Here is a 19009-nt window from a genome sequence, read left to right on the forward strand (position 1 = left end):
GTAGAAGTGACATTACCTGTGTCATAGTTATCACTAGGGTGAGATGTTTCATCCATTTCTTCACCATTTGGTTCATTTTCCATATTCAGATTTTTCAGCTGCACTAACTCCAGGAATCTCAGAGCTGTTTCTGCCAACAATGCTATGTTTTCTGCAAAGGAAAACATTTTGGTTAAGAATTGTTCTACTTTGCCAATTTACATCAGTCTGATGATCCCCCTGATGAGAGGTTATAACCACTGACCGTACCAGTCATGATGGGCAAATGGGATTGACATTATACAACATGCTCTGGTCAATCCACTTCTGTTGACCCTGACCCCAGTGAAGCTACCAAGTACATCAAATCACATGGTACTTTTGTCATGTAAAAAAGTGGAAAAATTGTTAGGATATCAAGTGTAACAAGAACTAATTTCAGTCTTCTAAAACTAGCCCTAAATGCCACCTGCTCTCAGGCTAATGACTAAATAACTTGATAGAACTAAAGGCCAATTAACCTGAATTAACTAACACATCCATGTGCAACAAAACAACGACAAACCACCATGCCAGGATAGGTATCCTAGGGAATAACAACAACCAGGTTACCCTTGAGGGCTGGATTTCACTTTTAGAACATTTGTCCCCATATCTATCCATGCGATTTGGCACCGTTCTGCACTGTTTGGAAGCTGCTGAAGCTACTCAGGCTCTATTATATGGGTCAGGCCACTGCTGGCACAGGAATAATCTTGTCGAGGCAGAAGTCCCACTTAAGCAGCCGTTCTGGGTGCCATCCAAGACAACCGCAGCATGCCAGTGGAGCCTGTCCACAGCCCAGATCAAATCTTGTAAGTCACCAGTCTGACCACTTCCAAAAAGTGTGCTATAGTAACACAAATTAACTCAGGTATTAGACTACCTTTAAAAAAAAAATTTATTTATTTGAAATTTAAATCGCTTTCTTAAAAGAAAAGCTATTTTAAATTAAGGCAACTTAATCAGACTTAACCATCTACAGTTCAAATAACCTTTTCAAATTTCAGAAAATATTCTAGCTGTACTCAGTTTGAAAATAAAGTCACTGAACACAGAGAGAACCTTTGTGTAAGCAGATGCAACTGGAGTGTATGGGTACTGAGACCTGTAGCCTTTCTGCACTTGCAGAAAAGGAGATTGTATTTTGTTTCTTCCATTTCAGCTTATTTAACAAGTTCAGCTTAATATTAGTTCACTTAAAAATTAATTATGAATAGACTATAATTTTACAAGATTTGGGGTTTTTTTTCTAATCTACAAATAAAAGTGAGGCATGAAAAAATGGTTCTTTTATAAAGCCCTAGATGTGGAAGATCAAGGTGACCAAAAGCAATTGGTTCTATTCATTAACTATACATTGTCATCAATAATTAGTTTTATCAGCTTACTTAGTAAACAAAAAAAAAACCCACCCCATCACCTGGGACATTTTCAACTGAATTATCCATTTATAACTTCACAAAGAAACAAACAAAAAAACCCCAACCCAGAATAACACACTTAAAAATATGTTAGTCATGGCAAATAAGGGTACGTGGTAAATAGCAAATATGGGCATGACTACAAAGCTTCTTCCTGAACCAGGCAGAACTCATATCTGAAAAACATACAATGAAAACACCTGCTACAGTACAAGCCAGTCTATTACGTAGCAAATAATGCAATTTCAGCCCCTGAATATCAAATTTCATTTTGTGGGAAAATAACTCTGAAGCGTAGCAACACACTGATGCTTTAAGTTAGTTTCATATTTATTCAGTTCAATCAGGCCACTCTAAGCAAACAATCTGAGCTAATGAATTGTCAATTAAGATAAATTAATAAAAGCAGCAAAGGGTGGGCAAGCTCAGAAAGCCCTGTTCACATGCTTAGCTACACCAAGACCGCTTGGAGAAGTACTTTTCTTGTTATGCTCTTACTTATCCAGGGAATAAAGCCAGGGCTGCTTCCCTGAGCATGAGGCTCTAAACTCTGATCCCTTACCTTAGCTGTGGGCAGACCTGCTGTGTGCTACGTCCAGGCCCTAGCCCAAAGCACATGTACACATTCTGCAAGTTGCTTTTACATGCACAACTACAGAGAAGAATGTATGTTGATTTTTAAAAAAAGTTAATTCATCTAGCAAAGAGCAAACACATTTTGTCAGCTATTCAAAACGTAATTATTTACTCTGGGTACAGACCTACACTGGAAACTCATCTGTTAGTGTAAGTCAACTCATTAATTATTAAGTTGCTGCCACCACCTGCACCGGTTAGCTTAAGTGAATACAGGTATCTTTACCTGCAGTCATTTCTGAGACTTCTGGGAGATTTACTGAAACAGAAACAGCAAGCTATGTGATGATTTTCAGCAGAGGAGAGAACAGTTAAGGAAATACAGAAAAGCCCAAGACTTGGAGTTTTGACTGGATTTCCTCTTACCAGCATATGCAAGTCTGACGATGGTGGCTTCATCCTGGGCCAAGTGTGCAATGCCTGGCAGAATGTATTCTGGGTAAATGTTAATATCATTGCGTGGCACCTCTTTGACGAGAGCGAGAACTTTAGTTAGTGTCCTCACAGATTCTGCCCTCACCCTGGGCACAGAGTCGTTGCTGAAATGTAACAGATAAGGAGTAATACGATCCAGAAGAATCTCTACACTTAATCTTGGTGCTAAATGCAGAATCAGTTCCAAGGCAGCCAGTTTTGAATCACAGTATTTGAGAGTCTGTAAACAGGAAGTTATCACAGACACTAGAATAACCAGCCCATTCTCTTTTGTCTCTCCCTCGGCTTTCTCTGTGCGATCATGCCCACAGAGATTGTGAATGATGTTGTCCAGATCTTTACGTATGACCAATATACGCTCATCTGCCGATACAAACGTTTCCTTGGCAAACTGGGCCATGTAAGGCTGAAGGAAAGTGTAAAATATTTCAGGAAATGCATTGTTACGTTGCTGTTTCAAATAATCTTCAGCTGCTAAACGTTTATCTGGCTCGCGATGGACCATCTGAGTGACCTTGAGAAAGGCAGAAGTAGGAGGGAGCAGGAGAGAAAGATTAAAGGTTTAGACATTCGTAATACAAACAAAACCAAACCCCAAACCCAAACAATAACCAATTTGTCACCAAAGTAAGTGAAATAAACTACAAACGGACCACACAAATGGTTCTCATGCTGTAGTCCATCCTTACCAGTTCTCTGATACTGCGGTCTTCAATTTTGTTTAGGACTTGATCAGGGGAAAAGAGGCCATTTCTGTAAGCCAAAAGCTGAGATAAATCAAACAAGGGTACGCCTTCTGTGAAGAGCTCTGCTATCACACAGCCTGCAGAACAAAAAAAAAAAAAAAAAAGAAAAAAGTCAAAGATGTCAGAGGATTATAAACAGACACTTTAACTTTGCTTTCTATATGCAGACAAGAACAAACAAACCCTACATGACTCTTACCTCAATTAAAAATAAGGCAAATGAGCTGCCGAATTAACTTGCAGAAAGGAGATAGCATCTCAAGCTCCAAGAACTGGCTTTTACACTTGATCCCTGAAATATCTCCCAAGTATTTTACTTCAAACATGCCAACAGCAGAGGAGTTTGCCACTACGAAACATGAGGCAGTGACTTCTGCCACCTGCCAGCTGGGAAATACACCACCAGAAAAGGAACCTACATCACTGTCACGTGGAAGAAGAGTGCCAGTAAGTCGGCGTGGATCGGGCAGTAGGTCAAAACTAAGCAGCCCTTTTACAGAAGGTAAAGAAATAACCTCTACTTCCACGGTGATGCTAGGAGACAGCATATATTCACTCACACAAGCTCATAAGCACAGTGAGAAATAACATGATGGCCAAACACAGCCCCCTCTGTTGTGTACATGACACACGTTCTCTTCAAAGGTCCCACTCCTCCAGTTTGCTCCCAATGGTCAGCATCTTGCTTTATCAGTGGGGTGCCCTGGAAATTTGGCCATAAGAGCAGCTCATAAAATGAAGTAACCATTACCTTTAAATTCAGATTTTCAACCACTTTAAGAAAAAAAAAAAAAAGGCCAAACTTAAGGCTTTCAAACTGCTCAAGACAGGCCCAAGACTCAAGACAGGCTCCCGCAGTTGGACTTTAACAAGGATTTGCGAGTGGGACTATGACAGAAGCTTACTTAGTTATCCAACTTCCTGCCTGTGGGGAAAATGAAACGAGAAGGGGCTTCTAAAGCCAGTATTGCCAAATTGCCCTGAAAGCTGGCTCAAACCCCAGGCAGCTGGACCTTAGGTGAACCACTGACTGATTCCTCCTCTTGGGTCCCAAGAGGCATATGCTATGCGTCCCTGGAACCTCAGCCACGAGAAGATGATGGTCTGTGGCTTGCAGAACTATCTCTTTCCCAGGGCAGAGTTGAGCCATAACAGAACCATTGTGATTTCCATCCTCAGACAACATGGTGATGTAGCTTACTGTATTGTGTCCGTACTTCTTCTGTGAATGAAAGGTTTGGGGTTGGGTCTTACCCTTAAAATAAGCAACTTTTTCCACACGCTGTTCTCTAAGCCCACTGACAAAAAAAATTAAAAAGCACCAAAAAACCACCCCCAAATAAGCTTTTCTGCATCCCGACACGCAATCATAAACATCACACTGGTCTCTCCTGATGGCTCCAAGTACCTGCGGAAAAGATATCCATTGCACGTTTTAACTCCCCTCTTGTTCGCTGATTGCTATTTGCCAAGTCTACCAAAGGAGTTGAAGGGTCCCGCATGTTTTCCAACTCTGTGGCAAACATACTGCCATCGACAAAGCGCTCGGGAGCAATGTAACACGTTCTCCTCCGTGATGTGTCAAAGAAATAATTGAAGTCAGCGGGATTGTCTTCAGGAAGATAAGTTGGCTTAAAACTGGCAAAGTCAGTTAGGAGAACCCAGTTCCAGCTGGTCACCATGATGTTCTCTGTTTTTATGTCCCCATGGCGGACTCCAGATTTGTGCGCTTGGTCCACCGCAGTAAGGATCTGGAAAGCGATCCACCTTTTTTCAATGTTGTTCAGGAATGGCCTGGTACTAATTCGATCGTAAAGGTTGTCCCGTACGTACTGTCTGAAAAGCATCGCCGCCTTCTCAGACAGGGTCGCTTTCTGGAAGGGAAGGCAGTTCTGTGCCGAGTGTAACCTTATCTTCAGCTCCTCCAGCTCCTGCTTGTAGCTCGTCAGGGGTAAGGTCGGATCCTGAATGGCAAACACCTTCACGACCACCAGCCCCTCCCGGTGCTTGGCTCGAGCGACCTTGAAGAAGCGGGTGCTCCCGAGGCTCTTGTCGTATTCGAAGTCGTGGATGTCTGAGAAGTAGCTGTCTACCGAGAGGATCTGCGAGGGGGCGATGCCAGCCAGCTGGTTCCCCATGGCGGCACCTCCTCCCGGGCGCAGGCACCGCACCAGGGCTCTCCCGCGTCAGCCTGGGGAAAAACAGGACGCCTATTTCACACCGGCCGCAGCTACGCGTTCACTCCGCTCCCCCCAGCCCCGCGCAGCGCAGCCCCCGCTCTCCCGGGCCCCCCCGCCCCGAGCGGGCCCTGCCGCCGCGGCTCCCGCCCCTCCCCAGGCCCCGCCGCCGGGGCAGTGCTGCGCGGGGCCGGGCCCAGGGGAGCGGGGGGACCGCGGCGGTGGCTTCCCCGCCACGGCACTCACCGGCGCGGCCCGCCCGGCCCAGGCAGAGCCGGGACCCCCCAGCCCCGGCGGCGGGATGGAGCGAGGCGGGACTCAGGGCGGCGGAACCGGCACCATGAGGCGGGCGGGGGAAGGGGCGGCGCCGTGAGCTCACATCCTGCGCCGCCGGCCCGCCCGGGCTGCCGAGGTGCCGGCCGCCGCCGGCGGCGGGGCCTGTGGGGCTGCTGGGCTGTCCCGTCCCGTCCCGTCCCCCGGCGCTTGGAAAGAGAAAAGCTTTGGACTGATACCTGCCTCAGCGACATAATTCCGGCCTTTACTGTGATCGGGGCTGGTTATCTTCTGATGAACCTTCTTTTGCTGGTTATGTTCCCTGGAAGGGTTTCTTCTTGTTTTGTGCTTTGTAATGGGAAAAGAGGATACGAAGGCAGCAGTAACAGTGATGTGTTCACGCAGTTTTTAAGTTATTTTTGCCTCTTTGTTTAGCAATGCCAAGGAAGAGCTGAGGGGCGTACCGCGTATCTACTTCTGTGAGCTTGGTACTGACGCAGCGTGAGCTGTGCGGATCAGAAGGTGCTGGGAGGAGATGGGATATGTTGGTAGAACAGGCCTTGGATGCATCAGTCAGGAACTTCTTTCGGCTGAGCAAACAGGAGAATAGCTGCCATGCTTCCTTCTCCTGATGCTTAGCATTAGATGCCTGTGGGGAGAAGGTATTTTTAGATGACTTCACTACTAGGTCTGTCCTGACAGGGTTTCATGTATCTGAAATACAAGGAAAAAGCGTTTCATACCAAACTCAAAATTTTCATAGCAAACTCATAGTGGGCCTTTCTTACTGTTTGACCTGAAAGTGCTTGAGAGCAAGGAGGAGGCCAGGGCAGAGGTTGCTCATCCTTCCCTTTGCTTTTTGCCTTTGCCATGTTGTTTCTTTGCTACCTGTAACACATTACTAAAGCAGTGATGTTTGGATCCCCTACACCAGTGCCTGCACAATCGAAACACCCAAATATGTGATTTCCACCAGCCATGCATAAGGTCACTTAATCAGGTTGTCTCCGAAGTGGTTTGGGTTGTGCTTAGCGAGGGCTTCCTGCCAGCAGGATGCTCCCACCAGCAACTGACAGCTGGAGGTTCAGCATGTCCCAGGGCAGAAATCCTAGCCCAAGCCTGGTGTTACAGTTAGGGCTAGGACTAGGGTGAGGAGAGTGAGAAATAGGAAACCTATAGGCGTTAAATTGGTGCCTAGGCACGGTTCCTTCTGAAGTCGTAGCTTGCTGTTGTGCCCTTTTTTTCCCCTTGGGATGCCATGATCTGGGCATACCTGTTCCACTCACCAGACCTTTACCTGGGTGGCAGGCAGGGTATGCATCAGAGGTGCCAAAGGGGATCTGGAAGGGAAGGAAAATAGAGTCAATTTTCTGCTCTGCTTGTGACTTGGCAGGTCGACTTCATGCTGTAACACTGATGCTCTTGACCCCCACTGTTTAGCTCCTGTCATAGTGGGTAGAGAAGGGAATGTGGAGTCGTGACTGCTGCACTCCCTTTTTGACTTTGAAACAGACAGTGAGATAATGGGACCCTGTTCTGATCAATCCTAATCATCTAAAACTTCATCCCTTCCTTTTAGGGCATAACATGGGTGGAGACAGCTGTGTGAGGAGAAAACTGAGTGGCTGCTGAAAGTCTATGGCTAAGTTGGGCATTGATTGTCTTGTAAGTAAGTGGGTAATCAGAAAATCTCCATTGGCTTGTCTGCAAAACAATTATATAGGGGTTGCTCTCTGTAATGGAAAAAGTTAATGGATTTAAAGCAGAAAGATTTTCTCAGTTGAATCAGATGCATGAAGTACAAGTTCAGAAGAAAGTATTTGAGGCTGTTTAGTAAGCATAAATCCCATGAAAATGACTTTAATTATGCTCTGGCTTGTGTTCAATGAAGAACAGAACCTGTATTTGTGCTGCAACTTACTTCCCGCTCCATTTATTGAACTATGACTGTAGCTACAGCAGCCCTAGTTAAGGTTTTGAAACTGTCAGAGTTTGGTCCGAAGAAGGCCAGCTGTATTGGGTTTGCATGGCAGCGCTTTGGTAGCAGGGGGGGCTACAGGGGTGGCTTCTGTGAGAAGCTGCTAGAAACTTCCCCTATATCTGATAGAGCTGATGCCAGCCGACTCCCAAGATGGATCTGCCGCTGGCTAAGGCCGAGCTAATCAGCAACAGTGGTAGCGCCTCTGTGATAACATATTTAAGAAGGGGGGGAAAAACCAGGAGACGGCAGCCGGAGAAGAGAGGAGTGAGAATATGTGAGAGAAACAACTCTGCAGACCCCAAGGTCAGTGAAGAAGGAGGGGGAGGAGGTGCTCCGGGTGCCGGAGCAGAGATTCCCCTGCAGCCCGTGGAGAAGACCATGGTGAAGCAGGTTGTCCCCTGCACCCATGGAGGTCCACGGTGGAGCAGATATCCACCTGCAGCCTGTGGAGGACCCCACGCTGGAGCAGGTGGATGCCCGAAGGAGGCTGTGATCCTGTGGGAAGCCCATGCTGGAGCAGGCTCCTGGCAGGACCTGTAGACCTGTGGAGAGAGGAGCCCACGCTGGAGCAGGTTTGCTGGCCGGACTTGTGATCCCGTGGGGGACCCACGCTGAAGCAGTCTGTTCCTGAAGGACTGCACCCCGTGGAGAGGACCCATGCTGGAGCAGTTTGTGAAGAACTGCAGCCCGTGGGAAGGACCCACGTTGGAGAAGTTCGTGGAGAACTGTCTCCAATGGGAGGGACCCCTTGCTGGAGCAGGGGAAGAGTGTGAGGAGGAAGGAGCGGCAGAGACAACGTGTGATGAACTGACTGCAACCCCCATTCCCTGTCCCCCTGTGCCGCTTGGGGGGAAGAGGTAGAAAAAATCAGGAGTGAAGTTGAGCCCGGGAAGAAGGGAGGGGTGGGGGGAAGGTGTTGTTTTTTTAAGATTTGGTTTTACTTCTCATTATCCTACTCTGATTTTGATTAGTAATAAATTAAACTAATTTCCCCAAGTCAAGTCTATTTTGCCTATGATGGTAATTGGTGAGTGATCTCCCTATGTCCTTATCTCGACCTACGAGCCTTTTCCTCATATTTTCTCTCTCCTGTCCAGCTGAAGAAGGGGAGTGAGTGAGCGACTGTGTGGTGATTAGTCCGGCTGGGCTTAAACCACGACACCAGCCCACCCTGGTGATGTGCCTCTTGTGTACTTTGAACAGGAAACATGTTACTGCTAACAATGTAAGAGCCTACACCTCCCAAAACAGAGTGCATGAGTGCTTACGCTTCCCCTGTGACTGAGCACCCATCTCAGCTGTGAACAGATGCCAGAGACTGCGTAGTGAAGCTCCAGATTCATCTGCAGAGGGGCATCTGTCAGCCCATGCTGTGTAGCTGTGCTCTCCTTCCTTTGCTCAGAGGAGGCAAGTTCAGTTTTCAGAGGTAAGAGGGTAAGGCTTTTTAATACTGAGGGCTTTTTGTAACTCCTGTAGGCAGACTTTGCTCCCAGCTAAGCCATTAGTTACTGTCTCCTAGCTAAGACGTATTGTCTGTGCACACAGTTGCACTGGGCTAGAGTCACAGTTCAAGCCAGTTTTTCAACCACTTGTCTGATGGTGAGAACCTCTGCAGTACTTCTGGGCATACAGCATGAGCGGGCAGAGGTGCCCAGACAAAAATAGTGGCACATTTTCATGCACTGTAATTGGAGTTAATTCTAGTTAAGCTAAACTGGCCACAAGAAATGGAGAGGATGCATTTGTGGCTTCATAGCAATAAAATAGAAAAAAGAGCAACTTGTGTGTATGCTCTTCTCCTACCATTCCTCTTCTTCCTAAGTTATATACTGCTTAGCCGGTCCTCCAAATCGAAAACTAATAGAAGAGAAAACCTATCATTTCATTGTTGCATCTTTGGTCCACATTTATTCAGATGTATACAAGAAGTAAAAAGAGACACTTAGCGGTGGCTGTTGACCATGCTGAAGTTAATGGAAATTAAATAAGCTGCCAAATACATTGCCATCTTTTTTCCCTGTTGCCAAAATCTGATTCCCTTCTAAAGCAAACATCTATGGGCACCTATGCAAACTGTCTTGCCTTTCATCATGTCTTGAAAATGTCAGAACTCTGCTGCTTCTACAGAGCTGAGCTTAGATACAGAAAAGCAAAAACATTATGGTACCAGTAATCTCATTTAAATCATGGATGAGGATTGGAAATATCCTGGAAACTCACTGTGCTCAGTGCTGTGTCCTATGGACCTCCTGCCCCAGTACCAAGAATTTACCCCATACATAGAAATGAGTGGGAAGGGGTCAACATGCATATTCTTTAAAAATAGCAGGTTGTCTCTAACAGTGGGAAAAATTGTCTGTGAACCACAAAAGGTGCTAGTGCAAGATTAGGCAATCAAGGAAAAGATACAGAAAAAAACAGTGGGGCTGTTGTTTGGCAAGCTTAAAATATTTGTCGTTGTGGAGCGTAGAACCAACCAAGAATGCCTAATGCAATGCTTATTAGCCTACTCTCCTATAGATAAAAGGCTCAAATTCGTCACACTCAGCCAGATTGTTTGTGCTTTGAGGTGTTTGTGTATGTGTCCCTTCCAACTAGCTACTAGCTGACCCTACTAGCTGATTTCTGCCAAAGTTGAGAGAGATGCAGTTTCTAAAAATCAAATTTCTTAAAATGAGGGAGGAAGACAAAAAAAACCTCTGTAGGTGTCCTGGCTGGGCACCTGCTCTGACTTCCCAGGCTTTTGCTGACAGAGAATCCCCAGGGCAGATGGATCTTTTCCATGTCTCTGCTGTGGGAGGAACTTAAAGGAAGCATGAGCTCTTGTTGGACACCAGAGTTGATTAACTAGGAGAGACAACTCTGTAGGAAACCCCATTTCACTAATTCCAGGGCTTATGGAGGTATTCATGTTGTCTGAGACCAAATCTGCTTTGGGAGAAAAAAATAGATTCAATGAATCTCCACTATAAAGTATCTTGGAATAAGAACAAAGCTTTTGAAACTCTCAAATTCATCTGTTTTACTGAAAATGGCTTCGGAGGTTTTCATTTAAATGATTCTTTATGTCAGTGTTTTGGATAATTTTTTTCTTTTAAAAAGGTTCATTAATATATCAGTTGGCTTTATCTGAATGGCACTTTTTTCATTACTAATCTGTAACGGGTTTCAAGATTTGTGCATCTCACCCCAGATTAGTACATGTAAACATTTTAAAACCTTTTGCAGCACCATCCTGCTCTATGAAAGCTTCTGACAGTCTACCCTGCTGATTTAGCACGGCTTCACCGCATGCGATATGGCAGGGATCCCAGGGACTTGCGATATGGCAGGGATCCCAGGGACTTAAATGGGTGAGAGAAACGGTTTATAGAATACTTTCTTTAAAAGCACCTAAAGCAGGAGAATTGCCTGAAGTTTAGTCTCCAGACTGACATACTGACAGATTTCTTCCTTAGTCATGTGCTAATTGTTTTGGAATGAGAATCACTTGTTCCTGGATGCTTCTACCAAAGCAGCATGTACAATATTAATTTTACAAAACTCAGCGAGAAACCATATGGAAGAGGAAAGTGATATTTGTTTTAAACAAAGTCGATTTCCGTCACTAACGTTGTGTTATAGATGTCACTCCCTTGCACTCCCACGCCATGTACTTGGAAGCATCAAGACGTGTGTGATACTTTCATACGCACTTTTTCTGTTAATGTTTCATTCAGGTCAAGTTTAGTATTTCTGATATAAATCTCTACAAGCCACATAATAAATTAAATTATACTAGCATACATTCCCGCTGTTAGGTTATACTAGTGCAATTTTCTTCTGCATCTGCAGCTACTTTTAACTTTGGGGATTAAAAAGAGAAAGCAGGAAATAGCAAAACCAAGCTTTATTGTACCCTAAACAGACTTGTAAGCTATTGATAGTGCTTACCAACCACCTCCTTGCAGTGAAAGTAGAGCAGGGAGAATGTTTTGCTTTTTGTTTTACAGAAATACGGAAGTTCAGGGGGAGAAAATTCAGTCCGTTTTGAGCTTCAAATGAAAGTTTGGTAGCTCTTTAACCTCAAGGACTAAACTATGTGTTTTTCCCCCTTCCTACATTTGATTCCTCTGCCTGAGACTCAGAAAGGGCTCTTCTGTATTAGCCACAAGTCAGGTAATGGCCATCTTTTCTTGGCCTAGGTCAGCTCCTACACCAGCCAAACACCTTATGCTCTTTTATTTATTTTATTTATTTTTAAGACTATGACTATTTAGTCTTCCTTAGAAATCCTGGGTACAAAACCAAGACGGTGCTCTTCGGCAGCGCCTCCCTGAATACGTATTTAACGAGCCCTTCGATGAAAACAGCAGCCCCCTGCTACAGGAGCTGATCTTACCAAGAGTGAACCTGCAGGTTCAGGCAGGAGAGAGGCGGGCCCAGGCGCTCAGCCCGGCCCAGGCGCGCCCGCTGGGTGGCAGCGCTCCCCCTCCGCGCTGCTCTCGCTGGGCGAGCCCGTGCGCCACCGCACCCCAGGGGCGAGCCCACGCCCCACAGCACCCCAGGGCTCAGGGGCTCCCGTCTGGCTATGGCCTCTCCGGAATGTGAAGTCTTTCCAAGCAAGCAGGTCTGCTGGAATCATATTTTGTATGACGATTAGAATTTGGGAAGGACTGACCGAGTCGCTAGCACGTTTTGGGAGTCTGTTTGTATAGGCGAATTTCACGGAAAGTGGAGACCGTCCGAAGAAAACAATTGTAACTCACTATTTCCAGGGCTTTGGCTTCCCATGCCCCACTTCTTCCTGTCTCAGCAGGAAATAATTTTACCAAGATGTAGAGGGGACTGTTCAAGTGTCTACTGACAAAAGGCTGAGTATTGTCTTGTAAATGCATGTGCTTATTAAACTATCCTTTGCTGGAATTTTAGAGGCACAAGATAGCACAGAACTGGGGTTGAACATAAAATTTCCAAGCAAAGAACAGCAAACAGGTCCTGGCTGCTGTGAAATCTGGATCAAATTAAAAGTGGTTCCTCCCTTACAAGAGAGACTGAACTCTTTGAGAACAGGTACAGTTTGGAGAAAGCCTACCGAGATAACTCAGTTGTTAAGCAGAGTCAGCTTGCGTGGCACACAACTGGCAGGAGAATTGTAATGGCAACATCTGGGGAGGTGATGCAGGGCTGGGAACATCTGTTTGGCCAGTGGTGTTAGTTATGGGAATGTCAGGGAAGAGGACAGTGAAATAGTTATACTTAGTTATGGGACTGGCCATGACAGTTGCCTTCGAGACCCATGTGTGAGAGCAAACACTGTGATACTGGGTTTGTCCCCATGAGAAAAGAGCGAGAACAGAATCATTGTTCTTCATGATCTCCTCATGTGGACATACAGTATTAAAAACAGTTGCATCTTGTTCTTTCAGTGGCAACTTCCTGGCAGAGACAGAAGCAGTAATGTTTATACTGTGATATCAAACAGTGCCCTTTCTCCTCCACTCTTACTCTTCCTCACTGAAACACTAAAATAGCAGGGAAATTCGCTCCTAGAGTATTATGTCTCACTGGAGTCGGTGATTATGTTTAGTTCTAAATCCCAGTCTGAATACAACGTCTAATACTGTCAAAGATTTTGGTTATTCACATTTGAGAGGAAAATGGTTGATTCAGGCCCATCTTTAGTGAATGATCTATTATCAGATGCCTGGGATAGTTAGACATTTCAGATGCATAATTGCGTACATCAGTGCAATATTAAGTTCTTAGTCATTCTTGCTTTATGGCGAAATTCAAGGCAGTTTCGTTTTTTGATTAGCATCTCCATTACCCGCTCTCAGTAAACAGATTGTTGGCCTTTTTTTTAATAGAAATTTGCATGCATCTTCACCTTCCACACAATCTAGTTACCCAGCCTGCTTTAATGTATGCTGCAACTAATAAATGAGTAGCTGCCATGGCTACTGTAGCCATACAAATAGAAAGAAAAGCTCTTCAGCTTTTAAGGAGTGGCTGGAGGCAGGTAATTAACTACGGTTTCACTCCTTGCACACAAAGCGAGTGGAAAGAAATGCACTGGGCTTCCCTGTGGGTTTTCCTTTTATGAGCATGTACTTCAAGGATTGCAACATTGCTGCCATTTTTGGGTACAGCAAGATAGTAAGAAAAAGCAAGGCTGAGTGCCACAATGCTCAACAGAATCCTCTCCAGCAAATCCACTTATAATTAAGCTAGCAATAACAAAGGGGTCTTAAAAATAATAGCAGATTCATCTTTGGAGAACTTCCTTCTCCTGCTTCCTTTCCCCCATTTTCAGGCTTTTCTCCTTTGCTCTATTCTCTCCACTGCTTCAAGAAAAGCACCTCTACTGCATCCAGGAGTGGGAGGGTGTTCACCAAAAGATTCTGCAACTTTTCTGAGCTCTTGGCTTGTTTCATATCGATGCATTGTCATTTATGTGTCTTAACATGCTGGTCCTATATTTCTAAAGAATCCCTGATATTACAGAGCTATTAAAAAATCACTTTTTTAACATGCAGGGTAAATGACATTCTCCTGTGTAGTAGATTATTATTTGTCTGTCAGCTCACGGTAAAAGGTCTGATTTCTGCCCACCGACTTCACTGGGAAGTTCTCAGTTGCCTATAATGAGCATAAAATTGGGTCCAAGAGTGTTAAATTGTATCTTCTCCACCACAGAAGAGTGTACCCGGGCTTTCAGCCATATCACTCTATTTGCAAACACGAGTGAAATTCTTTTTCTGTCTCACTGAGCCATGACAACATGATAGTCTCTTAGAGCTATAGATTGGATTTCGGGACAGAAATTGCTGCTACCAGCTAGTTTGAATTCTTGTAGAGAGAGGCAAGAATTCAGCCAGAAACTTGCTGCAAACCTGTACATCCTGGTTGAGCTGTAGGCCAAGAATTGCAGCCTCTTTGTCTCAATAACAAAAAACATTTACCAGGAAACTACTGGTTTTGGTTTATTGGAGGATATTTTCTCTCTGTCTCTCTCTCATGTGCCATTCAGAGCTTACTGTTCCTTCACTTGTCTCTGAAATTCAAACCATTAGTGGTTGCTTTTTGAAGGACAACAATAATTTTAAGTTGCTACAGAATTAATCTGAAGCTGAAGTTGCATGTTCATTCATACTTTTACTGTTTGTCTAGTATATTTTAAAGTGTTTGGGGCTTCAGGCCAAGCATTGGTATACATCAGAATAAATATTTGGCTGACTTACTTGGGTATCTTCCTTCAGCAATCTGTTTCTAGCTCACAGTTTGGCTGCCTTTGCAGCTGGGATACCTGTTTCTTTTCCTGCCAGCTTTTTCTTTTGTGATTTTTGTTTTTTCTTTTACATCTTCTGTCTGAAGAAAAAAAAATCTTCGTTCAGCAGTCTAACATCTTACTTTGTGATTCCTCAACACTCTTTCTAGTCAAGTTTTCAAGCTTCTTTGACTTCTGCCCCCACATTGTTTTAAAAAAATACTGCTTATTACCTAACTTAAGTAGTTCTCTATAATTCGTTTTTCTGAGACAGCAGGCAAGAGTATGGTGATAACTGCTGGCGTTGATTCATATTGCTGTTTGTGCCCAGCCTGCCTATCTGTTGACTTCAGTAGAGCTGCTAATGTAAGGTTTGCAAGCCCCAGCAAGAAAGTATGTGCAGCTCCTTCTTATAGAGGCCCTTCTTTTAAAAATCCCTGTGGGTTACAGTTAATCTCTGTTCTCTCCCAACATCCCTCCTGATTCCCTGACAGTGTTTTCTGTGGCCTCACTCCTAAAGCATATTTGAGCCTTGCATAATGCCTAACTGGAAAGGAGGGAAATAGTGATGACAGCCAGCTCCCTCAGCTGGCTGGTGAACTGAGTGCCTAACTTAAGAGGGGGAATCAGCTTTTGTCCTTGGTCTTCACCATCCTCTTCTACGCCAGCATCGACTGTGGGAGCCAGCTCAGTAACTGGTGAGAAACTGCAGCTGACTTGGAGTGACTGGATGCCTCCAGAAAGGCTCAATTCTAGGTGTCCTCTGGGCTTCTGCAGTCTTTAAAAAGGTTGAGTGGGATGTTTTGTTGTCCTGTTGCTTTTGACTGATTTATGTCTCTCTTAAACTTGGGGACGGTATTTGGGTAGCACGTGAAGTGAAACAGTCCTCTTAGCATCTTTGGAAAATACTACTTTGAAGAGCAGCAGAAAGCAACCTAGAGGGAAAATATTTCCCATGGGACTTGAATGTTTTGGGGTGATTGTGTTTGTAGCCCTGGATCATTTAGAGAATCTCTCAGCATGCATGCTGCAGACCACCAGAAAAAAAAATGCAAAATGAGAAGCTAAACAACTGGATTCTCTACTGTAGTAACATCCACTGGCCGACCAATACAGTCATTTTGAAAAACAGTGTATTGCAACTCATCCTGGTCAAAATCTGAGTAGTGAAAGAATAGTGAGAGTGAGCTGGGGGGTAGGCATCACATCTACATGGCTCAGTGCTGGCAAACTCGCTCCAGCTATGAGACTGGAAAGAGACTTTAGCTCCTCTTGGGCCATACTTTTGCTGCAAAGCCAACTGATGGCAAAAATACAGTAGGAAGGACCACTTGGGGAGTTAAGGCAGGTAAGTTCTTTGCACCATAGAGCCAGGCACAATCCTTGTCCTTGTGCTCTTTGAATACAAGGACAGCTTCTGCCTCGTACAAGAGCAGGGTTGACCTTCTCAAAACATTTGCAGAGGAGCAGAGCACAGGCAAGGCCCACTCTCCCCCATGTGCTGCAGCTCAGCTGGCACAGCAGCACAGTACGAGGAAAACATATTTTCTTCCTTCACTAAAAAGCCCATTGCATTAGAAGCAGCAGGACGAATTCTGCTATGCTTCCATTTTAAACTAATTGTGTATTTGGGTATACATAAGATAATTTTAAAGGAAGATTTTTCATTCCCAGCCTGCAAAAGATTCCATTTTCCAGCTGCTGGAAAACATCATGAGCTGATCCTGTAATGAACTCTCTCATGTAAGAATTGCCTCATTACCATTAAATGTTACCAGGTCTTAGATTTGTGTTCTGCTTCATAAATTCCAAAAAGCAGCTTAATGTATTTAGGAGCTATTTCCCTGTTTTAAAAGGAACCAGAGTCTATTCCAGGACCCAAGCCAGATCCCTTACAGTTTAATGAAGACAGATTGCCATGAGCTTATTTCAAAAGATGAAGAAAAAGTTTTTGCAGAGCAATTCCTTTTTTTTCTTTTTTTAAGGAACAAGAACTTGTGCTTTTTGTGTTTTTGAAGAACAGTGAATAAGCCCAGCAAAATTACACTATTGTATGTGCTCGCTAGTCAAGTATTAACATTATAATAATTTTTTTCCCTTGGCAGAAGGCAATAAAGGGCCAGAATCCATTCTCCCTGATTCTACATACCAACTCCATAGCATTCAATTCACTCCAAACCAAGGTGGAGCTGCTTTGGAGGGACTAATGATGAGGTCTGGAGGATTTCTCCCATCAGTTGTTAATTTGAATATAATCCAGGTCAACGTGGACCACTTTAGGTAAGCTCTGTGTTGCTTGACTTCTGTAAAACAATGAAAATATCTTCTAAATCATGATGGGTGGTTACTGCAACTTTTCACTTTTATTGGCAGCCTGAAGTACTGAATAGAAAAAAGGGGCAATTTTCTTTTCTTACCTGGAAAGGTATAGGCAGAGCAGCACAATAAATTTGTACTGTTTTTCATGTTGCATATGCCCATAAGAAATGGAATGGAATTTGCTACAGGCTGCAGAAGTACTTCACAAAAATAAATTCACCAAGGAGAACATCAGTTCTGAACTATATACCTTCCAAGTATCTGGGAAATCTGCCTTGGCAACACAGTATGTTGGATCTTAGTGGACAGTGTTACATGCATGTTGGATTTATCTTATAAATCCTTCCCAAAGGAGCTGCAGAATGGAAAAAAAACTATAATGCAGCTGGGCATTTGTCATTTTCCGTTAAAAACTTGCTGCTTCCAGCATGTCCAGACAGATTTAAACAGATGAAAGAGTCAACTAAACAATGACCGTATATATACATAAATTAAGACATAAGAGCTTCCAGTAATTTATTTTATCTATTAAAATGCTGCTGTGATTTTGACTTTGAGAAAGGAAGTGCCTTAGAAGGATCAGAAGACAGTATCCCATGGCAAACAACCAAAATTGGTTGAGTTCAAAGATGCAAGAGGATATGTATTCAGCCTGTTCAAGGGGGAGCATGCAGCTGTGTCCTAATAAAGAGAAATAATTGTATTTATTTGATCTCCAAGGGTTGTTTCCTTCATAATCTATGCAAGAGAGCATTTTTTAATGCTGTGACTTCATGCAATTTTACTTGTCATATCCTGACTAGAAATAGTATACATACAGCACGCTGAAATTCCTAGTGTGGGTATATAAAAAATTTAACCATTGTACTCTATTCAGCAATCTCTTGGTGTTCCTCTCAGTTGAAAAAAAGTGGTTCTTCTTCCACTTTTTTCTCAGAAAACCTGTTAACAATTATCATTTCTTACTGCAAGAAGGGCTGAAAAATTTGGCACCTGAACATCATCACCTTTTGGCATGTTGTACCTGAACAAAAACTTACCCACACACTTCACAAAAGCAGAGTCCATGGAATGAACAGTTATAGCACTTTGAAGTGCTATTTATGCTGTCAGTTCTCTTTCCATAAATGTTTTTAAGTCAGGGATTTAAATTAAGCACTCACATTAATCACTCTCAAACTAATCAGTGAATCGATTCCAAATCTGGCAGCCAGTCAGTGTTGACAGAAGATTTGCTGCATGTATACTCCCAAATTTTGTTTGCACAGTATTTTATTGCAAATATAAAAAGGCAAATGCAGTTGTCAATTTTGAATTAAATCAAACCAGGATAAACTGAAGAACAAAACTGCTGTATGTACCCTCAGCAACCTGTCAGTATGGACAAAACTACCTGTGAGTTGACATCTAGTACTTATTTGCTAGATCTTCTTGTAAATAATAAATCACCTTCTCTTTCTGCAAACAACATGAACTGTGTTCATCGTTTGAGATTCTTTACATTATTAACAGCTTGGCAGGGAGTTCAGAAACTCAGCTGAAGAAAATATTCAGGAGATCCTATATAGTTTATATTAAGATTCTATGCTCATCTTTTGTACATATGCCTTCCTATTTTCCTAGGAAGTTTCCATAATTTTGTATTAGACAGGAAAATTATGCTTTTCTACTTCTTTGGGGCATTACCATACTGTAAGTATTCTGAAATATTATTTGAGTAACAAGAATCATAGAATCATATAATGGTTTGG

The 19009-nt window shown here is 43.7% G+C and overlaps 1 protein-coding gene across 1 annotated transcript in view; it reads right to left on the bottom strand.

Annotated features, from left to right (window-relative positions):
- PIK3R4 (phosphoinositide-3-kinase regulatory subunit 4) overlaps positions 1 to 5397 on the bottom strand; it is a 28012-nt gene extending 22615 nt beyond the window's left edge. The window contains exons 1-4 of the mRNA XM_009822148.2: positions 4668 to 5397; positions 3203 to 3336; positions 2445 to 3027; positions 17 to 151 (exon numbers count right to left, since the gene is read on the bottom strand). Coding sequence (XP_009820450.2) covers positions 17 to 151; positions 2445 to 3027; positions 3203 to 3336; positions 4668 to 5397 — 1582 coding nt within the window. The remainder of the gene's footprint in view (positions 1 to 16; positions 152 to 2444; positions 3028 to 3202; positions 3337 to 4667) is intronic.
- Between the last annotated feature and the right edge of the window lie 13612 nt (positions 5398 to 19009).

Source organism: Gavia stellata, chromosome 6, assembly GCF_030936135.1.
Source record: "Gavia stellata isolate bGavSte3 chromosome 6, bGavSte3.hap2, whole genome shotgun sequence".
Lineage (NCBI taxonomy): Eukaryota > Metazoa > Chordata > Aves > Gaviiformes > Gaviidae > Gavia > Gavia stellata.